Source organism: Gambusia affinis, linkage group LG03 (genome assembly GCF_019740435.1).
Source record: "Gambusia affinis linkage group LG03, SWU_Gaff_1.0, whole genome shotgun sequence".
Lineage (NCBI taxonomy): Eukaryota > Metazoa > Chordata > Actinopteri > Cyprinodontiformes > Poeciliidae > Gambusia > Gambusia affinis.
This window is the reverse complement of record NC_057870.1, coordinates 29,435,714-29,453,396: the sequence shown is the minus strand read 5'-3', so window position 1 is coordinate 29,453,396 and position 17,683 is coordinate 29,435,714. Positions and strand designations below refer to the sequence as shown.

Genomic DNA, 17,683 nt, shown 5'->3' with positions numbered 1-17,683 from the left:
TTTCTATGTTAAAAAAATCTTTTATTTTCTGTTTTGTGATATTCTCCTTTTCATTATCTAAAACTTATAATCATCAAAATTAACAGGCATAAATTCACAGATTATTCTGTGTGTAATTAAATTATTAGTTTAACATTTCAAGATGCAATAATGTAAACTTTTTAGTGGTATTCACATTTTGAGATGTGCCTGTATGTGGAGCCTAATTTCTATTTATGACTCTGAAAAAGATTTTCCCCCTTTCATGAATGACAGTGTGAGAAATTAGCTCACATAAAGAAGCCAAGACACTCCGTCACAGATCCACAGGTGTGCACACTACTGTACCCACACTTTGATTCTTTGATTCTCTCTCACACACACGCGTACACACACACGCGATCTGACACACTAATTGCTTGTCAGACACATAGCTTCGGCTTGATTGTTCCTCTTCAGCTCCCACACACTCAAGTTGTCATTATAGCCCTCTGACACTCAACCCTTATAATAATGACAATCTAGGAAGGATATTTCATGCACTACACATACACACCCACGCACATGCACGCGCTCATGCACATGCCTGCACAGATTCAAACTGTACTCTCATTTCCACATTGGAGAAACAAAGACAACAGCACAAGAAGTCACTGATTCTAGCAGCACAGAAGGGCATGATACTGTAAAAGTGACAAATGTCAACAAACTTTGCCAAAGCAAGCTCTGGCAATTTCATTCTCAGTGACAGGCGCTGATTCACACGTGATTTGGTGAAAGTAAAACTTTAGAGGAAAGTAAAACTCGACTACTTTGAAGATGCAAAACGTTATCAGCCTTAGATAACTACTTCTAGCTGAACTAGGAGCATCAGCCAAGATATGCAGATAAGATTAAGATCATAGCTAGTAGCTTTTTAAAGTATGATAACATTACAGCTTTGCTTACAAATCTACATAAAGATAAAAACTGAATTTTATTTGAAATATTGTTATTGTAATGCTAACTTTGGGCTATGCATTACTTCTGTAAAGTAGTGCATGTAGTGAAATGGAAGGGAAATTATACATGGTTTTCAAAACAGTTCATGAATAATAAAATTCAAGATGATGCTGATATTTTTATTTTCCTGAAAAAAGCAATAAAATATATTATAATACATGACTGTACAAACAAATCTGTGGTGTAGATTTGTATTCAGTCTCCTTGAGTCACTGTAAAACTCAATTTTCTTGCAATTACAAATGGAAATCTTTTGGGTTAGTGTCTTTCCACCAGCTTTAGACATATAGAATAAAAATTAGAGCAATATTTTTTGCAAAGTCACTAAAGCTCAGTCTATGAACCTCAGTTATCAACTCATTTGACAACACTTCCTGCCGTTTTGTAAGAATTTACATTGCGGGATGGTGTGAACTTAAAACAACTTGTAGAACTGGATATGTTAGAATTCCTAAAATGCATGAATTGATAGCTTAAGTACACAATCACTCATAAAAATATACATATATATTTTCAAAATGTATTGTTTATTAAAAGTAAATCTTTGTGGAGCACAAATTAGCATAAAGTACAAACTGAGATTTAGTACTGACTAAAGTTAGAGGAAATGTTATTATGGAAATGTCTGGATTTCCAGTGCCTTCTGTTATTCTCTATCAGTATTTTCTGGTCATAGCATTTGACACACTTGGAAAAAAAAAATATTACTACCCTCAGAAAACTCCTGAATATTAGATTTTTGGAAGTCAATGATGCTTTGGTCCTGGTTAACATAAACAGGCATCGGAATAGATTCTTCAACTTGTGTAAGATTTATAAAGGCAGATAAAACCAAAACAACTTTTAGAGCTTTGGCTGTTTGTTCAACCCAAACTCAACTGAGCTCCTCAATCAAAGTCTGGAGTTTATTGGTAGTCTGAATAATCATCACATCAGATGTCATAAACAAAACCCACTTAGTTATTTAAAAACCAAATACTACCAGCAATAACTGGGTTTCGCCTTGTAGTCCAACTTACTTTAGACTGGATATGAGGCAGAACTGATAGAGTTATTCTTTACGATTTACTCATATAAAAAGGAGGATGATCATTAAGGCAAAAAGCTGCAATTTACTCCTCAACCTCACAATTAATCTCAATCAATTCAACTAAATTCCAAGTTATTCTGAAAACTTCTGACGACAAAAACTTTTGCAGCTCAATATAAGTTTTATTACATTTGATGTGCTGTATGGACGTACTTAACTTTTTTTAATACAGCTGATATTAGTAACTGCTGTACTGTGGCACAGGTGGTTCAAACCATCTGTGCACTAATCGGAGAGCCGGGGATTCAATCTCCAGCTCATCCACATGCTGAAATGTCATTTTAGGAGGGACAGTTTCTCCTGAGGCCAGCACAGGAAATTGCTTTTCTTTTCTTCAACAACGTTATGAGAGTGTGTGAGAATGGAATTACTGAGAAATAATATTAGAGGCTTTGATTCATGCTCTGGTCAAAGATTGATTCTCAAGTTGCTATTACTTTAAGAGCTGGACATTTCACATTCTAGTTAAAGGATAATGTTTGTCCATCCATCCATCCATTTTCTATTCACCCTTTGTCCCTAATGGGGTCGGGAGGGTTGCTGGTGCCAATCCCCATCTAACGTTCCGGGCGAGAGGCGGGGTCACCCTGGACAGGTCACCAGACCATCACAGGATAATGTTTGTCAAATGACAAATTTTAATTTCTTGAACATTTTACATTTTGTTATGTCACAACCACCAATTTCAGAGCAGTTTATTAGGAATTTTTATGTTCTATAATAACACAATATAATCCATAACTATTAAATGGAGGGCAGGGTATATATCTTTCAAAATGTTATATTTGTAACTTACACTACACATCCCCCCTTTTCTGGATTGTGATTTTTTTTTACAGTAATTGGTAACAATAGGCAAGCTGGTCAGAGTTGATAGGAAGATGAAATCCGTGCAGAAAAACTTTGCAGAGGCTTACAGTATTGCTGTCCGCCTGGGGAAGGATGATTGTAGTCAATACACATCTGATGGGCACAGAATATCAAACCAAGGAATTGTTTTTCTTTTGTAACAGTTTATTTATTTATTTTATTTTTTTTACACTTTCAGAGGGAGAGTATTCTAAGACACTAAAGCTGGAGGGAGTGTGGTCAAGGTCTGCAACATGCACTGAAATACTTTGGAGGAGAAATGGACACATTTGCTACATTTTCCCCTTAGCTAAACTAAATGTTAACTATAGGGAACATTAAGATTCATATAGATTTATTTTGTATGATCACTGCATTTTGAAAATCTCCATAGATCTGTTGAATAGAAGATCATTAAACTAATGAGACATCATCTGAGGATTGTTTGATCATTCTACATCAGATTAATCAAGTGTTTACATCTGTCTATCAACGTCTTGTGAATGGTCAAGCACAAAAAATTCTAATAAAATGCATTGGACTATGTGGTTGGAACTTGACTAAATGTACAAACGTTCAAAAAGTTTTAAACGATGGCTAAAGAGTAAAAATATCATTGTCTCTTTTAGATGATTTGACATGCAGTCAAATCCAGAAGCCGCTCATCTTACATGAATGAGTTACAAATTGGTCACAAGACCTTCAACAAACTGAGACAAGCAATGTATACCGATTAAGAAAGAAAATGTGCGTCCACATGACAGGATGCAGCAGCACGGAAAATAATGTTGTTGGTATGCCGGACCAATTGGTGGCGCTGTAACACTGGCACAGAATGATACAGAAAATATTGAATGCTGCCATTTTTGTTATTTGTGAGAGTGAGGAGCCTGAGATGGAGTTATGATGTCACTGTTTTTAAATAAGACATGGCTGATATGACCAAACCAGCATTCTGAAATGTATCTACTCTGAAACTTGGTTTCAAAAATGATCGTTTCTGGTTTCCCAAGCCACTCAATCTGTGTGGATTCACAGCCTAAACAACTAAAACCCTTTGCAGATATACGCAATACGGCCTCTATGTGGACAGAGGCTAACATGACTGAAAGGGCTGACCACAAATCAACGCACTCAAATCCCATGGACAATGCTGGGGTAAAAAGAAAAAAGAAGAATAAAACAAGGTTTTAGAAGGAGACCTTCAACTATCAAGCTGTAACAATCAACTGGATGACTTCTCAAAACCAATAAAGAAGCAGATAAAGGTTTTAAACTGATGGTAAAGATAAACCACAATTACATACAATAAAATTCATGATTTACCAGCAAATGATACCCTCACAATCTGGATCACTGCCCCAGCAGGCCCCATGCAATTACACTCGACCTCTTTACAGCCCAACTTGCAACCACAATAGTTCTGGGCAGATATAAATCACCTCCACCTCTGCCTAGAGGTGATCCCAGAGGACAGGTAGCTGGCAGAGACCGACTGCTGGCACTAATTATCTCTCATCTGGCCACTGGCAGTCAGAGACATGCACTGCTGCTGTACCCTCTTTACCACTGGTTGTATCAGAGATAATATATACAGCGTCGTGTTGGACACTAAAGCGAAAGGGAATAAAACAGAGGAATTTCATAGGTCATTGTATTTTCATAAGGTTGAACTTCACATCATTTTGAATTCTACTGCAAAGTTAGTTTCAGGATTCAATAATCGATGGATTTATTGTCCTAAGAAACAGTGGTTTCATCATTATAATTAGATTTTTATTCTGTATTCCTTACATTTTCTTTTGAAGTTCACGTTGGTCTTTTAAGATTGATAATAATTCATAAGCATGTTGACCTGGAGTTGCTATCCATGATCTAATTCTCAAAACAACCAACAATTAGTTCTTAAAAATATACAAATCAAATACATAACTAATAGATTCTCAGTGATTTAAAATCCAATAATGACGTGTCCATACAGAATTTAACTGTGTTTATCTCTATTCTATGAGAAGAAAGAAGGGAGGAGTTGGCAAGGCAGATAAATGTGTAAGTATAATCAGCAAGAGCCCATGTTTTCAGTTCATAATCCTCATTTTTTAAATGTTAGGTCACTGAAATGAAATATTATGTTTAAGATGAAAAATATAACTTTTCATGTGTTTTCCTGTGTTTCTGTCACAGGTCATTAGTTTACCTGTAAACAAAGTCAGTCAGGATGTTGAAAGCAGAATTTGCATGAGACATCACAGGACTGAGGAATAGTGTGTATAATGGTTTTTCTTTAAAGTGCAAGTACAAGTGGAAAAGAAATAAAAGAGCAAGAAGCCAGGAGAAACAAAGGCAGAAGAAAAACAAACATGCACTTTTGACCTGGTTAATGCTTATATTAGCTGTGGTGTTCAATAACAAGTCTGATAATCAAGTCATTTTGCAACCCGCACTAATTTCTACTACCCTTCGCAAACTAAGTTAGTTATCTTCGAAATGAGAAAATTCATTTCAGCTTGAGTGGAAATGATTTGCAAAACTTTGGGATAATTCACAGAAGCCTAAACAGTTTAACCGTGCTATTTTCTAATTGCGACCAGATGCTAATTTGCAATGGATTGTAAATCAGGGCTCCAGTGGGGGCAATTCCAACACAAATGGGTAATGCATCCTACTGGTGTTTGTCATGTAAAATGAAAGTGGTGTTTTGAGAAGCAGCTTCTTTGTTGCTTGCTTAAATGGAAAACTCAATGACACAAAACACGGATGAAATCAGCAAACTACCAAGCAGGCCCATTTTATATTATTGTGTAAGTGTTAGTGAGTGTTAGTGACAAAGCGGAAAAGACTAACCCGAAACAGAAAAAATGTAGAGAACACATTTATCGGCTGGCAACTCTTCAGTCAGTCTTTCCAATAATAAGATGATTTCTACAAAACAAAAAGAAGCCATGATTTTACCTCCCATCCCAATAGACTTGTTTAATATCTGCGTCTCTAAACACGACATTGCTGCTGCAGTCCGCACCCGTTTCCTAACGAGTTCAGAGACTGACACAGAGTAATGGTCAATGGAAGCAGCATGGATTTTGTTACTGACTGCATTTCACATATAAGACATCCTGTTACACCTCAATGTTTTTCCTGAGATCCATTTTTTTTAAATCATAAAACAAATTTTTTCATTTTTAACTCATGTGTGTTGTAAGATATAAACTGCCAGGATTTGAGCAATGCATAGTGAAAGCTTGGAAATTATGCAATAAGCAGTGACCATGAATGTTTTTCCACAGATTGCTGCTTTGATCTGTTCGCTTTGTAATGAATACTATAGTCAGAATTAGTGAAAACAAGTGGATGTAAAACAGAAATGTAAAGAAAGAATCTGCTTTATTTAATTTTTTTGTTGGTATTAGTAATGCATTAATGTTTTGCCAACACCATTAGAAATAACAATGTGCTTAGTGAGCGGGCACTTGCCCCTGATAATAACCTGGAAGCCATTATGCCTTCTACTCAACACCCAGCGCAATAAATACAAGAAAAAAAGACGAGCGCTGGACTGCCGATTCTCCTTCTTTGCATGCACTGCAATCCGACAGACAGTAAATAAACTAAAAATTTGCATCACAATTAATGGACCTCTTAATGGATAAAAAAATTTAAGAAAAAATTTTGCTTGTCAAGCTCGGTGTCATGGTTTCAAATTCCACTTCAGGAATTAGGAAACTGCCCACTCCTGCACATAAGCATGTGAAACTGAGCTTATTTTATTTGAGGAAGCAAAGTCTCCTCTATAATGCAATTTTTGGCTGTGTCCGAGAATGATATAGGTCTGTGGTTGCATCCATCATACATACACTCACACATACACATACAGATATATGTGGATGCCAGCATTTTCTCAACCAGTCATTTGTTGGTAGCCCAGCAACAAGCTGCAATTACGCTTCAGAGCTAAAAAGTGATCAGCAAAAACAGGAACTAACAAGAGGAAACATTCATATGAGCCAAATAATCACAATATATACAACATGGAACAAAGCATAAATAAAAGAGTCAGTTCAAATAAATACCTGACTTACTTCTATATGTATAAACTGTTGAATTTATCCATTCTACATTCAAGCCATTGATACATTTTTCAACATTAAAGAAAAAAGCTGGCACGCACCACTGGAGAGTATATACCTGCCAACAGAGAAATCACTGGACCTATTGGGAAAGCAAAAAGACCATTTGTGGGGGAGGGGTGGTCAAAAGCCCTGCCGTTCTAGATGCTATGTGCAGACAAAGGCCTCACACTGATAGAAAACCGACTGGCAACAATTTACAGCAGGAAGCCCCAGAGACACAGAGAGACTGAACACACATAGGCAGGAGAGCGGCAGAGCTGGTAAACAGAATCGTATATTTACTTATAAATGTTCTGACTCAAACTGAAATCTGATCATATTTATTTTTCATTCAGCTCAGAAAACCGAAAATAAATCACAGTGTCTTTACTGCAACATGACTTCTGTTGAGAATAAACAAACCTGCTTTCACAACCAAAAAGTATACATTACAGATATAAGAAGCTGAATGTATTACAGTAAAGTCTTCTGTTTTATCATTTTGAAAAGTGCAAGTTTGTTTGTCACAAAAAAATGGTGACAGTCTTTTGGAAATCTCAGTTAATTAAGGTAAGGGTCTACTTTAAAGAGAAAACACACAAAGCTATATTTTTACTGTTGGTGATGCTTATTATGCCAAATTACTTTCGTTTTAATTTAATAATAATTATTATATCATATATCTGTGTATTATAAACGAATGATGGATGATTCAACAAGATCACAAAGGAGATGCAAAAGAAAGAAATCTCAAACAAACTGTAAGTAAAAGTACCACATCTGTACATGAAAAAAGCCTAAATGAGGTATTCAGTTGAGATATATTCTCTTTAATTGTTCCTCTGGTCTACATGCAGACCTGCTCACACTGGTCCATGAGGCAACATTCTTTTATGATTATGTCATATCCAGCTAGTAGATTAAAGTACAAGTTAACATGTATAAAACAACCAGGTTTATTGCTAATACCAAAACAATAACACAGCGACACAGCAGTCTTCTGTTTTCTGGCCAGAGAAACAGCGACTGCTGATCCTTCAGTGAAATGACTTCATTTCAGCACCATGGAGAGGTCCTGGGGTACTCAGCGGCGGTTCAGGCTAATTCTTCCTCTCATGGGTCATAAACAGCATCTGTTGGTCTGCCTCCCCAACCACAGCACTGACAAAACATCCTTCCAGTGTTAAAAGACACCCATAATCCCCAGCACTAGTAACTGTGGCGCATAATAGCTTACAAGCACAATGTTTTTTTTCTGCTCTAAAAGAATTCATATTAAAAAGGAAAAATAAAAAAAAGGCACAGTCTGGTTTTTCTAGCTTTTTTCGGCTAAGTCTGTTCAGTTTATGGCTCTGTTGTTTCAGTGACAAATTACTTTAATACAGAATTCATTGTGCTTAATTCTCTGTCTTTCAAGCACCAAAAAGATTTCAAAATGTGAAAAGTAATTAGAGAAGGTTTATTAAATCATCCAAAAAGTTAATTTCTTTGCTGCCATTTTGCAAGTATTAAGTGTAAAGCAGTCAAGGTTTGAAGAATAGTAAGACCCTTTTCCCTAAAGGAGCCTCTTACAGCTCTGTTTACTTTCTATGTTTTATTTTAACTACACATAAAACTAAAAGATAAGGTCCTACTGCTGTCTCAAAGGGCTCATAAGAAAAACTAATCATGGAAAATGTAGCAAAGCCATAAATAAAAAAGAAAGAGCGAGTAGTGTTGTGGACCTCACTTAATATATTCGTCCTAGGAGAGAAGAATACACCCGTGCACAGAGGCCAGTCTAGAAATATCCCGTGACAAGCAATCAGATGTTATAGCACAATAAATATAAGCTTTTCCTGCTACCTGTCATCATTCTGAAACGTCTGGTCCCCCAGCAGCAGGTCCCTGAAGCGGTAGCGAGGTGGAAGAGGAGGCACCTCTGTATCCACATCTGCCAACTTAAGAGACGAGATATCCAGAATAACACCAGAGTTGCTGCTATTGTTTTTCTGCAGCGTCTCAGAGGAGGACCTGCACAACAAGAAGCAGAGCAGCACCTGTTCCATCAACATGCAAGCTTTTGTAGAGTAACTGTCACATTTTAGCATAATTTTACACTGAAACCTTATGTGCTAGTAAGATATAAGTGTGATAAATTAGGTTGATTAGAATCTTCATGATAAATGGAGGTTTTTAAGCTCCTTGTAAAAGTATTATTAGTCCTTTAACTTTTAGGCAAAAACACTTCAATGTATTTTACTAGTATCTTATGTGACAGATCGGCACAAAGTAGTGCATGGTTTTAAAAATGACACATGGTTTTCAAATATACGATACATTTAAGCCTGAAAGGTGTTGCATGAATTTGTAGAAATCACTTTTCACTTTAATTACAGCTCCAACTCTTTTCAGGTACAGTGTTTGTCTACCTGCTTTATCCATTTGAAGACTGAAGTTTCTGCTCAGTCTTCACAAAATATTTCAGAATGAGTCACAGCGGATGGAGAGTATTTAGACATTTGCAGTTGAATTTAGGTCTGGCCTTCAACTGGGCCACATAAATTATTTAAACCTGCATGTTTAGGGTTGTTATACTGTTGAAGATGAACCTCCACTCTGGTCTCGTATGTTTTGCTGTGTCTGACAGGTTTTCTCCTCTGTATTTAACTCCATCCGTCTTCCTGTCAGCCCTGACCTTGATGCTGTTTAACAATGGGGAAAGTGTGCTGCGGGAGATAAGCAGCGGTTGTTTCACTTCAAACAAATTGCTGTCTCTTCTAAATAGCTTGTGTAAAAGAAAACTTACTGTCTTTGTAGGTTATCAGTTGTTCTTTTCATATTAAGTAATGAATTGAACAGTGAACTCTGTGAGAAGTTGAACACTTTAGATATAGTTTTACCAACTAACTGTTTACTTTTGTCTTCATGAACAAAAGTAAACTTTGTGTTCACTTATGTTCTCTAATAAACATCGGAGGCTTTAGGAAATCGGCAGTATTCAGACTGAGATTAAATTATACAAAAGAGGATTATTATTTTTTTTTTTTTTACTAATTGGGTGAATTCTGAAAACAGTTGTTTTGAATTAGAGAAAACAGAGTAAAGGAGATAAATACAAACACATAAAATGTGAAGACAATACAGGTTTGTTCTTGAAACATTACATAATCTGGAAGAGTTCAAAAGGTAGGAATACCTTTCCCAGAATATTACAGTTTTCAGGCTAGTAAACAATGTGCAACAAAACTGAAAAATAAAGATTAAAATATATCACCCTGTGCAAAAATGTGTTTCTGTTGGCTGTTTCTAGCACACTGTATCATACTTTTTTAATGAAACAACTAAATATACTGATGCAATATCAGGAATGTTTTTCAAAACACCAAACCATTTCCCTTCCATCAAAGTGGACAAAGTGTTAGATAGTTCATTTACAGAAAATCATAAAAAAATAACCCTCCCACAACACGTTGTGTTTATGTCTGTCTACAGTTTTGACTTCAAAACACTGCTCTTTACTGTTCCTAGCACATCAGAGAGTCACATGTTGGGAAATGCTTCAGGAAATTACCTGTCGCCATGGGAACTTGATGATCGGCGTGGAGGACTCATGATTGCCTCTTGTGGGGGGGGATTGAAGCAAGAAATTAGAGAAACAGAAGAGGGAGAAGCATAAACAAGAGGATTCAAAGATGATTATTGAACTTTCACTTCTTTAGGACTTTGCAGGAATACCATATGATTACATAAACTGTTTCTCAGCTAAAGACTGCCCAGAGGTAAGCAAGCTCTCTCTCTCTCTGTCAGGTTGCTGCTCCTCAAACCAAGAAGAATTACACTGACACACTGTACTGCAAATATATTTATGGTGTACATCCTGATGACAAGGAAAGCAACAACACTGGAGGGGTTAATTGGCCATTATCTACACAGAAAACATGTTTATTAAACCCACCCTACAGTATGATTTAATTTATGGAAACATGGTAAGGTGGAATCCTCATATCAAGGGGATTCTAAGCCTATTTTCTGCACATGAAGCAAATGGGGAAAAATAAATAATTTCAAAAATAGGACACCTATTTCTGTTGTACCTAAACTCTACACCTACCCAATATATGAGCTGTCACACTGAACATAATGATTTGTTCAGACTCCTATTTATGGAACTTTCTTTATCGCTTTTGTTTTAATTCATTGCTCAGTCACCAACGAGGCAAACAGTAGGTTAATCATCCAGATCTGTTTGTGTTTGTGTTCCTGTGTGGTTGTCACAGTACAGTGTGGGCAGCCCTGTGGGCTACTATCACCAGACATGGTCTCCCTCATCAGTGCTGGCAAAGACCCTAACAAGTCCTGAGAGAGGAAGGGCAGAGTGAGATCAGCAAATAAATGTTGTGGAAAAAAAAACTAGCTGGAAAACTATAAAGAGAAATTAACATAATGTGGAAATCTCCCCTTAATTTAAGGGGAAAAACCCAACCGATTCTTTAGAGGTTTACTTAATGGAGGCTATCAAGTCGTACATGGACTTTTTCTGCCCTTTATGCCCACAATAAATATAACTCTTTGTAATCATGATCTTAAAACTGCAAGAGACTGAAGGAAATACTGAAAAATAAAGATTATGGATCAAAATGTGGGTTAATTTTGATAAGTGATATGATCATCATTTTCTTAATATTGTGCAGCTTAATTTGATATCTGTAAAACCCAGCAGATGTGCTTAAAATTCAAATTCTCACAACTGTTTCAGACTAACTTAACTTTGTCATCATATGAAAATAAGTTTGCTGCATGTTAAACTAAGCTATTTAAAATGCTGGCTGTAGCTTGTACTGTTTATTCTGACAAGAATAGTTAAAAACATTATGACACTTGTCAGATACAACATCTGTAGAAAAATAAATCTTTAAGACACATTTTAAAACACAACATCAAGGACTAAGTATGATCAGATTAAAGAGCCAAAAAACCCTAAAAATCATCAAAGTGTGATATTAATAAATTGGCAATATGCTTTCCATTTTTTATGGTTGAAAGTATTTTTAAATCACACATTTATGACATATAAAGAGTTTCATGAGTCTGAATGATGAAGCAAATTGACAAAACAATCTTTCTTTTGATAATTGTGGAATGAAAGTGCAGCTACAGAGAAAAAGGATGCAGAAAGCCCTTTTACTACAAACACAATTAATGCTGGAAGTGTGGATGAGCTCAGAGGAAGTAAACAGATGGAGATGACAGGTTTCTACTGAGCTATCAGAAAAACTCTCTCCTTTTGTAAACAAGTTTAGCACCAGGACTAAGTAACATTGGATTTAAAGGAATAGACAACCTGAAACATTTAATTGCCATGGCTGAGACAAATGACTCAAGCAGGCCATCATGCAACTCTGTGCACATGTCAATACAACAATTACCTGCAGAGGGCCACACTTTTTTTTTCTCCATATCTGAGTAGGGAAAAGAAAAAGACAGAAGACATTTGACTGCAGAGGCCTGACCATTTTAAATTCCATTTCAGCCTTCACATATGTAGCATCAATTTGAAGCGATCATTTTGGGCCAAAACTAAGTGCAGAAAGACATGCTGTGTTATGGAGTGAGACTGAATTGTCCTCAGAATTATGTTTTTAAAGCTACAGTATTATTGCACCATTTCAACTTACAAGCATTGCTGAACAACAGCAAATAGCCTATAACAATTGCTAACCTATTTTTAAAAATGTAAAATGAAAAGAATCTGAATTAGCTTGTGAAATGTCATAACAGTGCAGCATCACTTTCACCAAAATCCCCCCCAAAAACATAAAAAAAATACAGTTGAAATCTTTGACCAGCATTGCAAATTTAGGGTAATGCTTGTGACTTCTGATAGCACTGCAACAAAACTGGCTGACAGCAACATGAAGACACATGGAGGTTGTTTATTGCCACTTGTAAGAGCAGCATCTCAGGGAAGGTTTCCAATAAAGGTTTAAACCAGGGGTGCCCAAAGTGGGTCCTCGAGGGCCGGCATCCTGCGTGTTTTAGTTCTCTCCCTGGTAGTACCAACAACCTTTTCAGCATGTCAGTGTTCTTCTTAGACCTTCTAACGAGCCATCATTTGATCCAGCTGCGTTAAACCAGGGAGATAACTAAAACATGCAGGACCTTTCAAATTGCATTATTGTGCAGCATGTAGTTGCTGCTATCTAAAGAAAAAACACTGGATATGAGTTGTTCATTAAATCAATGTAGTGTCATAATTTATTGGCTTAAATGGGACCTAAAGTAGATAGTGACATTCAGTAGTGGAGACTTAATTCTCTTTATCTTTCAAATTTACTCTCATATTTTACAATATAATTTGATGTTCATGCTCACAAGTAAACACTGATTAAAGCAAAGATTGTGCCATCACTGCATGAGGAACGCTGGTGTTCAGACGCATACCAGTAACAATGTTGTTCAGAATTGGAGCAGAAATAGTTTCTACCTGAATAATTGAATTACATTTTTTTAAATCACCAGCATTTATAAACTACTGCAGTCAATTACGGGCAAACTGAGCTCATTGAAAGAGTGCTTTTAAACTCCTGGGTAGTATGCTTGTCTGATAAGTCTTCAAATTACTATTCTCAGAGAATATTTACCTAAATTTTCTTTAAAGGTTTCAGTTTATGAACCCAAATTCAGGATATCCCTACTCTCTTTGTAGCCATTGTGCAATGCTTTGATTCCTATTCTGCAGCAAGTTTTGATTACATTTTACATCACCTTGTCCACGTTTTTTCCCACATTCTTAAAACAAAAAAATCTTAATTTTAGGAATGAAAATGAGTGACTTTGTAAAGGTTGAAGATAACTGAAAAGAAAAAGATTTTAAAAAATAGATTGTAGTCTACTAGGAAATATTCCATGCCCTACTTTCTGTGGAAAACACGCTATATTTACGAATATCAATAAAAAAAGGAAACAGATTATATTTAGTAATACAGACACCCATCTCGCAAATGTTGTGCCAGATAAAACACGAGAAAACATTTATAATTTTCTTAGAGCAACTTTGTTTACCTAAAGGTGTCCCCCTAGAAGTGTCCCCGTTTTAATCCGAGGTCCTATCATCCTAAACACAGGTTCGGTTTAGATAACCTGCTTTAAATAAACTGTGCATACACCACTGTCTCCATAACGCAGTCTGTTTTCCATCAGCAAATCCCAGCGAATGCTCTGCCATGTCTAAATGATGACAGTTACATGATGGTTGAGGTACGGGGGAGGAATCCAGATCCGGAGTTCAGTCCAGCGGGGCTACCTTAAAGATTCGGTTCATTCAAATCCAGCGTTAATCCTTTTCACAAAAAGAAACGGTCAGTTTTACATATTTACATACTGCCCCGCATGATGCATGAGCAGGTTTGGTTTTAGTTGATCAAAATAAAAAAAAAATTAATAAATAATAATAATAATCCCAGCACTCAAAGCTGATTGGTTGAAGCGTATCCTAAAGGGTACCTCTTTTACCTGCACATCTGACAGATAATTTAAATATCAATACGCGACCCACCAATGCACCGCCGGGGTCAAGACTTCGCCGTCGCTTAGCAACAACTTTGTTTGCTACTGTTGACGAACTACATAACTTAGCGGAGGGATGATTCGTGTTAACCTAACGCTATTTTTCGTCCACGCGCTGAAGGTTAAAACTTGATTTCTCCATTTTCCTTCTTTCCAATTAGCTCGCATTCTCTGTTTGACCGTTTTCAGCCGCGCTTATATAATAACCGTGAGCTTAAAAAAGCAGCTGCAAACCGAGCCGCATCTTGGAGCTTTCTCCGCTGGAGTCCTCTGCCATGTTGTCTCTGCATCTCACACAGGGACGTCATGAAAGCGGCTTGTCCTCCCGGTTTTCATGCATCCCTGTCCGCATCCTCCCTTGAACAGTCATAGCCGGGGTAAGGCTGCTGATTTCCCAACCTGAAGTCACTCACTGGAGTCTCGCCATCTACTGGACAACCTTGACGTAGTGCGTTTTCTGCTGAGGAAATCATTGCGTTTCATGTTGAGAGGGATTCTTTCATAAAAGGGCTTTTAGTGGAATGAGTTGGCCTTACATTATTGCCGTAAATCTCTGCCCCTATTCATTTAAGTACTCATCTCGATTCTTGTATAAAAAAACCCTGCTTCCTCTTGTTACTGTAACAGAGTGAAATATCAGTGTTGCTCCATTAAATTCAAATGATGCCCACATCAGTCAGAGTCATCTGGTGGTAAAGATGGAAAGTGCAACAACGGTTCTACATCAAGAAATATTACTGCGTAAATGCAACCGTAAAATATTTAAACCTAGATTTAATCAAAAAGCATCCCCAAAACAGAACCAACGCACAAATTACAAGTTAGTATTTGTTTCATCTTTGTGATTCAATAATAGTTATAAAGCCACAAGTCTGCAACAACTTCTGCTTGCACACACGACAATAAAAGTAATTTATTTCAAAACATACCTGCAACAGCTCTGTCTTCTGCTACTTGTCTCACAATAGTCCCCCTCAAGTTAAAGAAAATATTCATTCTGTGCGCACAGGCAGGGCGAGTGGGAGACGCCGCTGCTTCAGGAAAAAGCCGTGCCGCTCTCTGTGTGCGCCTTCCTTGTGTTCAGTCCCTCCACTTTTCAGCCCATCATTCTCCAGGGGGAACGAGCTCTGAGCGTCATCATGTTGGAGCCCACACAACTACTCATGCTTTCACTGAGTCGCTTTATCTCGACGAGAATCTGGATTCCCACAGACTTCTGGATCACCTTTTGATCCGTCTGATTTGCTGTACGTCACAGCCAATCATGCGATTCTTCTGCCAATCAGTGGATGTTTATACAATTAAATCAAGAACTGTGATTGAGTCATTTGTTTCCTGTAATGGTGGTTTATAGTAAAATATTCCATATTAGTCTCAATCTAAAAATGATTTAAGAAGTTTTGTGTTTTCCCCCAATTACTTAATCATTTCTGCACATTGGTTTGATTCTCTGCTGAGAGTCAATGAGCTGAAAAGGATTCTGCTGTTGTAAATCCTTCAGTCTTTGGGTTTTTTAGTGCTGTTTGAAGCAGTTGCTGAGGTCTTATGACCTGTGGAGATTTAGGTGTAACTAGAATTTGATATATAATCTGAAGTTCCTGGTTTAAAGTCACTAGTGTTGTGAAAGAAAGATGACTGCCAAGGATTTCAGTTAAAGACTGTAGGAAATGATTCAGTTTAGGCTTAATAAACATTGTTGACATACCTACTTATTAGTACTAATTTTTGACATTAATACATCTGCATTAAAATATTTGTCTTTCTGATGAATATTATCAATGTTTTGGGGTGAAAATAAGGTTTTTATATTTCAACATACATATTTATTGTACCTACTTAATATTTAGTTTGAAATTTGATCTACATATTTCAAAGACAGGGTCCACACTTTAATAGTTCAATAAGTCAAACAAATTTCATTTATGTTCAACAATTTCAATTTAAACATGAAAACCGATTAATTTTTGTGCCGAAACTACTCATGACCTCGTGCAATTTTGTCATGTGATTTCATTTCTTCTGGACGACGACGGACGACTGAGAGATCACCTGGGGCTGCTGGCCGGAGGTCACAGAGGTAATGTTCACACTATAATCCCTTATTTGCAGGTTTTCAGCTGAAGAGAGGATTGACTGGGACCTGTCCTTCAGTGTTTTAAGTCCGCATTTAACCCATTTTCTCTCCTAGCTACTGGCGGACCTTTTGGTGCAAATAACTGTTTTCTTCTCATAGATTAAGCCACCAAAGGAGCTTCCACTACAACTAACTTTTATTTTTTTCAATAGAAATACTCCTGGAGCAGCTCTTTTTCTTTTTCTGTCTCTCTCTTTACTCTGTCCTTTCAAATCGCCCGGGGGTAGTGACAGCTGGGCCTTTCATACAGAGTCAACTTCTGGAGGGTTTTTCCTGTTAAAGGGAAGTTTATCCTCTCCACTGTCTCTACATGCATCCTCAATAAGAGGCTTTAATTTAGCTTACTTAACCGTTAACCAATTTTAATAATTGGTACAGTGTTAGATATTTTTTGGAAAGTCTTCCTGTTAAAGGGAAGTTTTTCCTCTCCACCGCCATGTTGTTGTTAAAGCATTTTAAAAATGTTGTTTCAATTGAAACAACATTTTTCAACAATCCAAGCATTTATAGCTTGGATTACTATTCATCCAAGCTATAAATGCATTAGGTTTGGTATATTATTAAGTTGGTTAAAAAGGTTTGGACCAAACGAAACCCAGTACATTGTATGCAGTTATAATATGTATGCAGATATAATAATGAAAGTTATATTTTTGCAGTTCAGTATTGTAACAACTTGAGGCACAAAACGGTGCACAGCAGTTTGGTAATTTTACTTTTCTGCCAAACCATTTGCATGATGGCAACAGTTCAATAAGTTCAAGGCGAGGGTTGAGGAGTCCTGTTCAGAGCAGCTGCTCTGAAACGGATCCTGGACACATGGAAAGAGCATTCTAATGACCTTCTCAGCTCCCCTCACTAACCTCTGCAGGGCTGTCTGATCTGCCACATTGCTGCTAATGGGCCACACTGACATGCAGAGCCTCAATATTATTTCAGTTTTAGCTTGACAGAAAGTTATGAGGATTCTGGTAC

At 36.9% G+C, this 17,683-nt stretch overlaps 1 protein-coding gene across 12 annotated transcripts in view; it reads right to left on the bottom strand.

Moving 5' to 3' along the window:
- The window catches only part of kcnt1b (potassium sodium-activated channel subfamily T member 1b), an 82,838-nt gene extending 67,215 nt beyond the window's left edge, over positions 1–15,623 (bottom strand). For 10 of the 12 annotated variants that reach the window (XM_044112042.1, XM_044112043.1, XM_044112047.1 and 7 more), the window contains exons 1-4: positions 15,504–15,623; positions 12,435–12,467; positions 10,580–10,628; positions 8,872–9,039 (exon numbers count right to left, since the gene is read on the bottom strand). In XM_044112042.1, the coding sequence (XP_043967977.1) occupies positions 8,872–9,039; positions 10,580–10,628; positions 12,435–12,467; positions 15,504–15,570 (317 nt within the window). In that variant the 5' untranslated portion in view covers positions 15,571–15,623. Of the gene's footprint in view, positions 1–8,871; positions 9,040–10,579; positions 10,629–12,434; positions 12,468–14,070; positions 14,195–15,503 lie in introns of those variants that run through there. The other 2 variants (XM_044112048.1, XM_044112045.1) reach the window with 2 other exon arrangements.
- Positions 15,624–17,683: the final 2,060 nt, after the last annotated feature.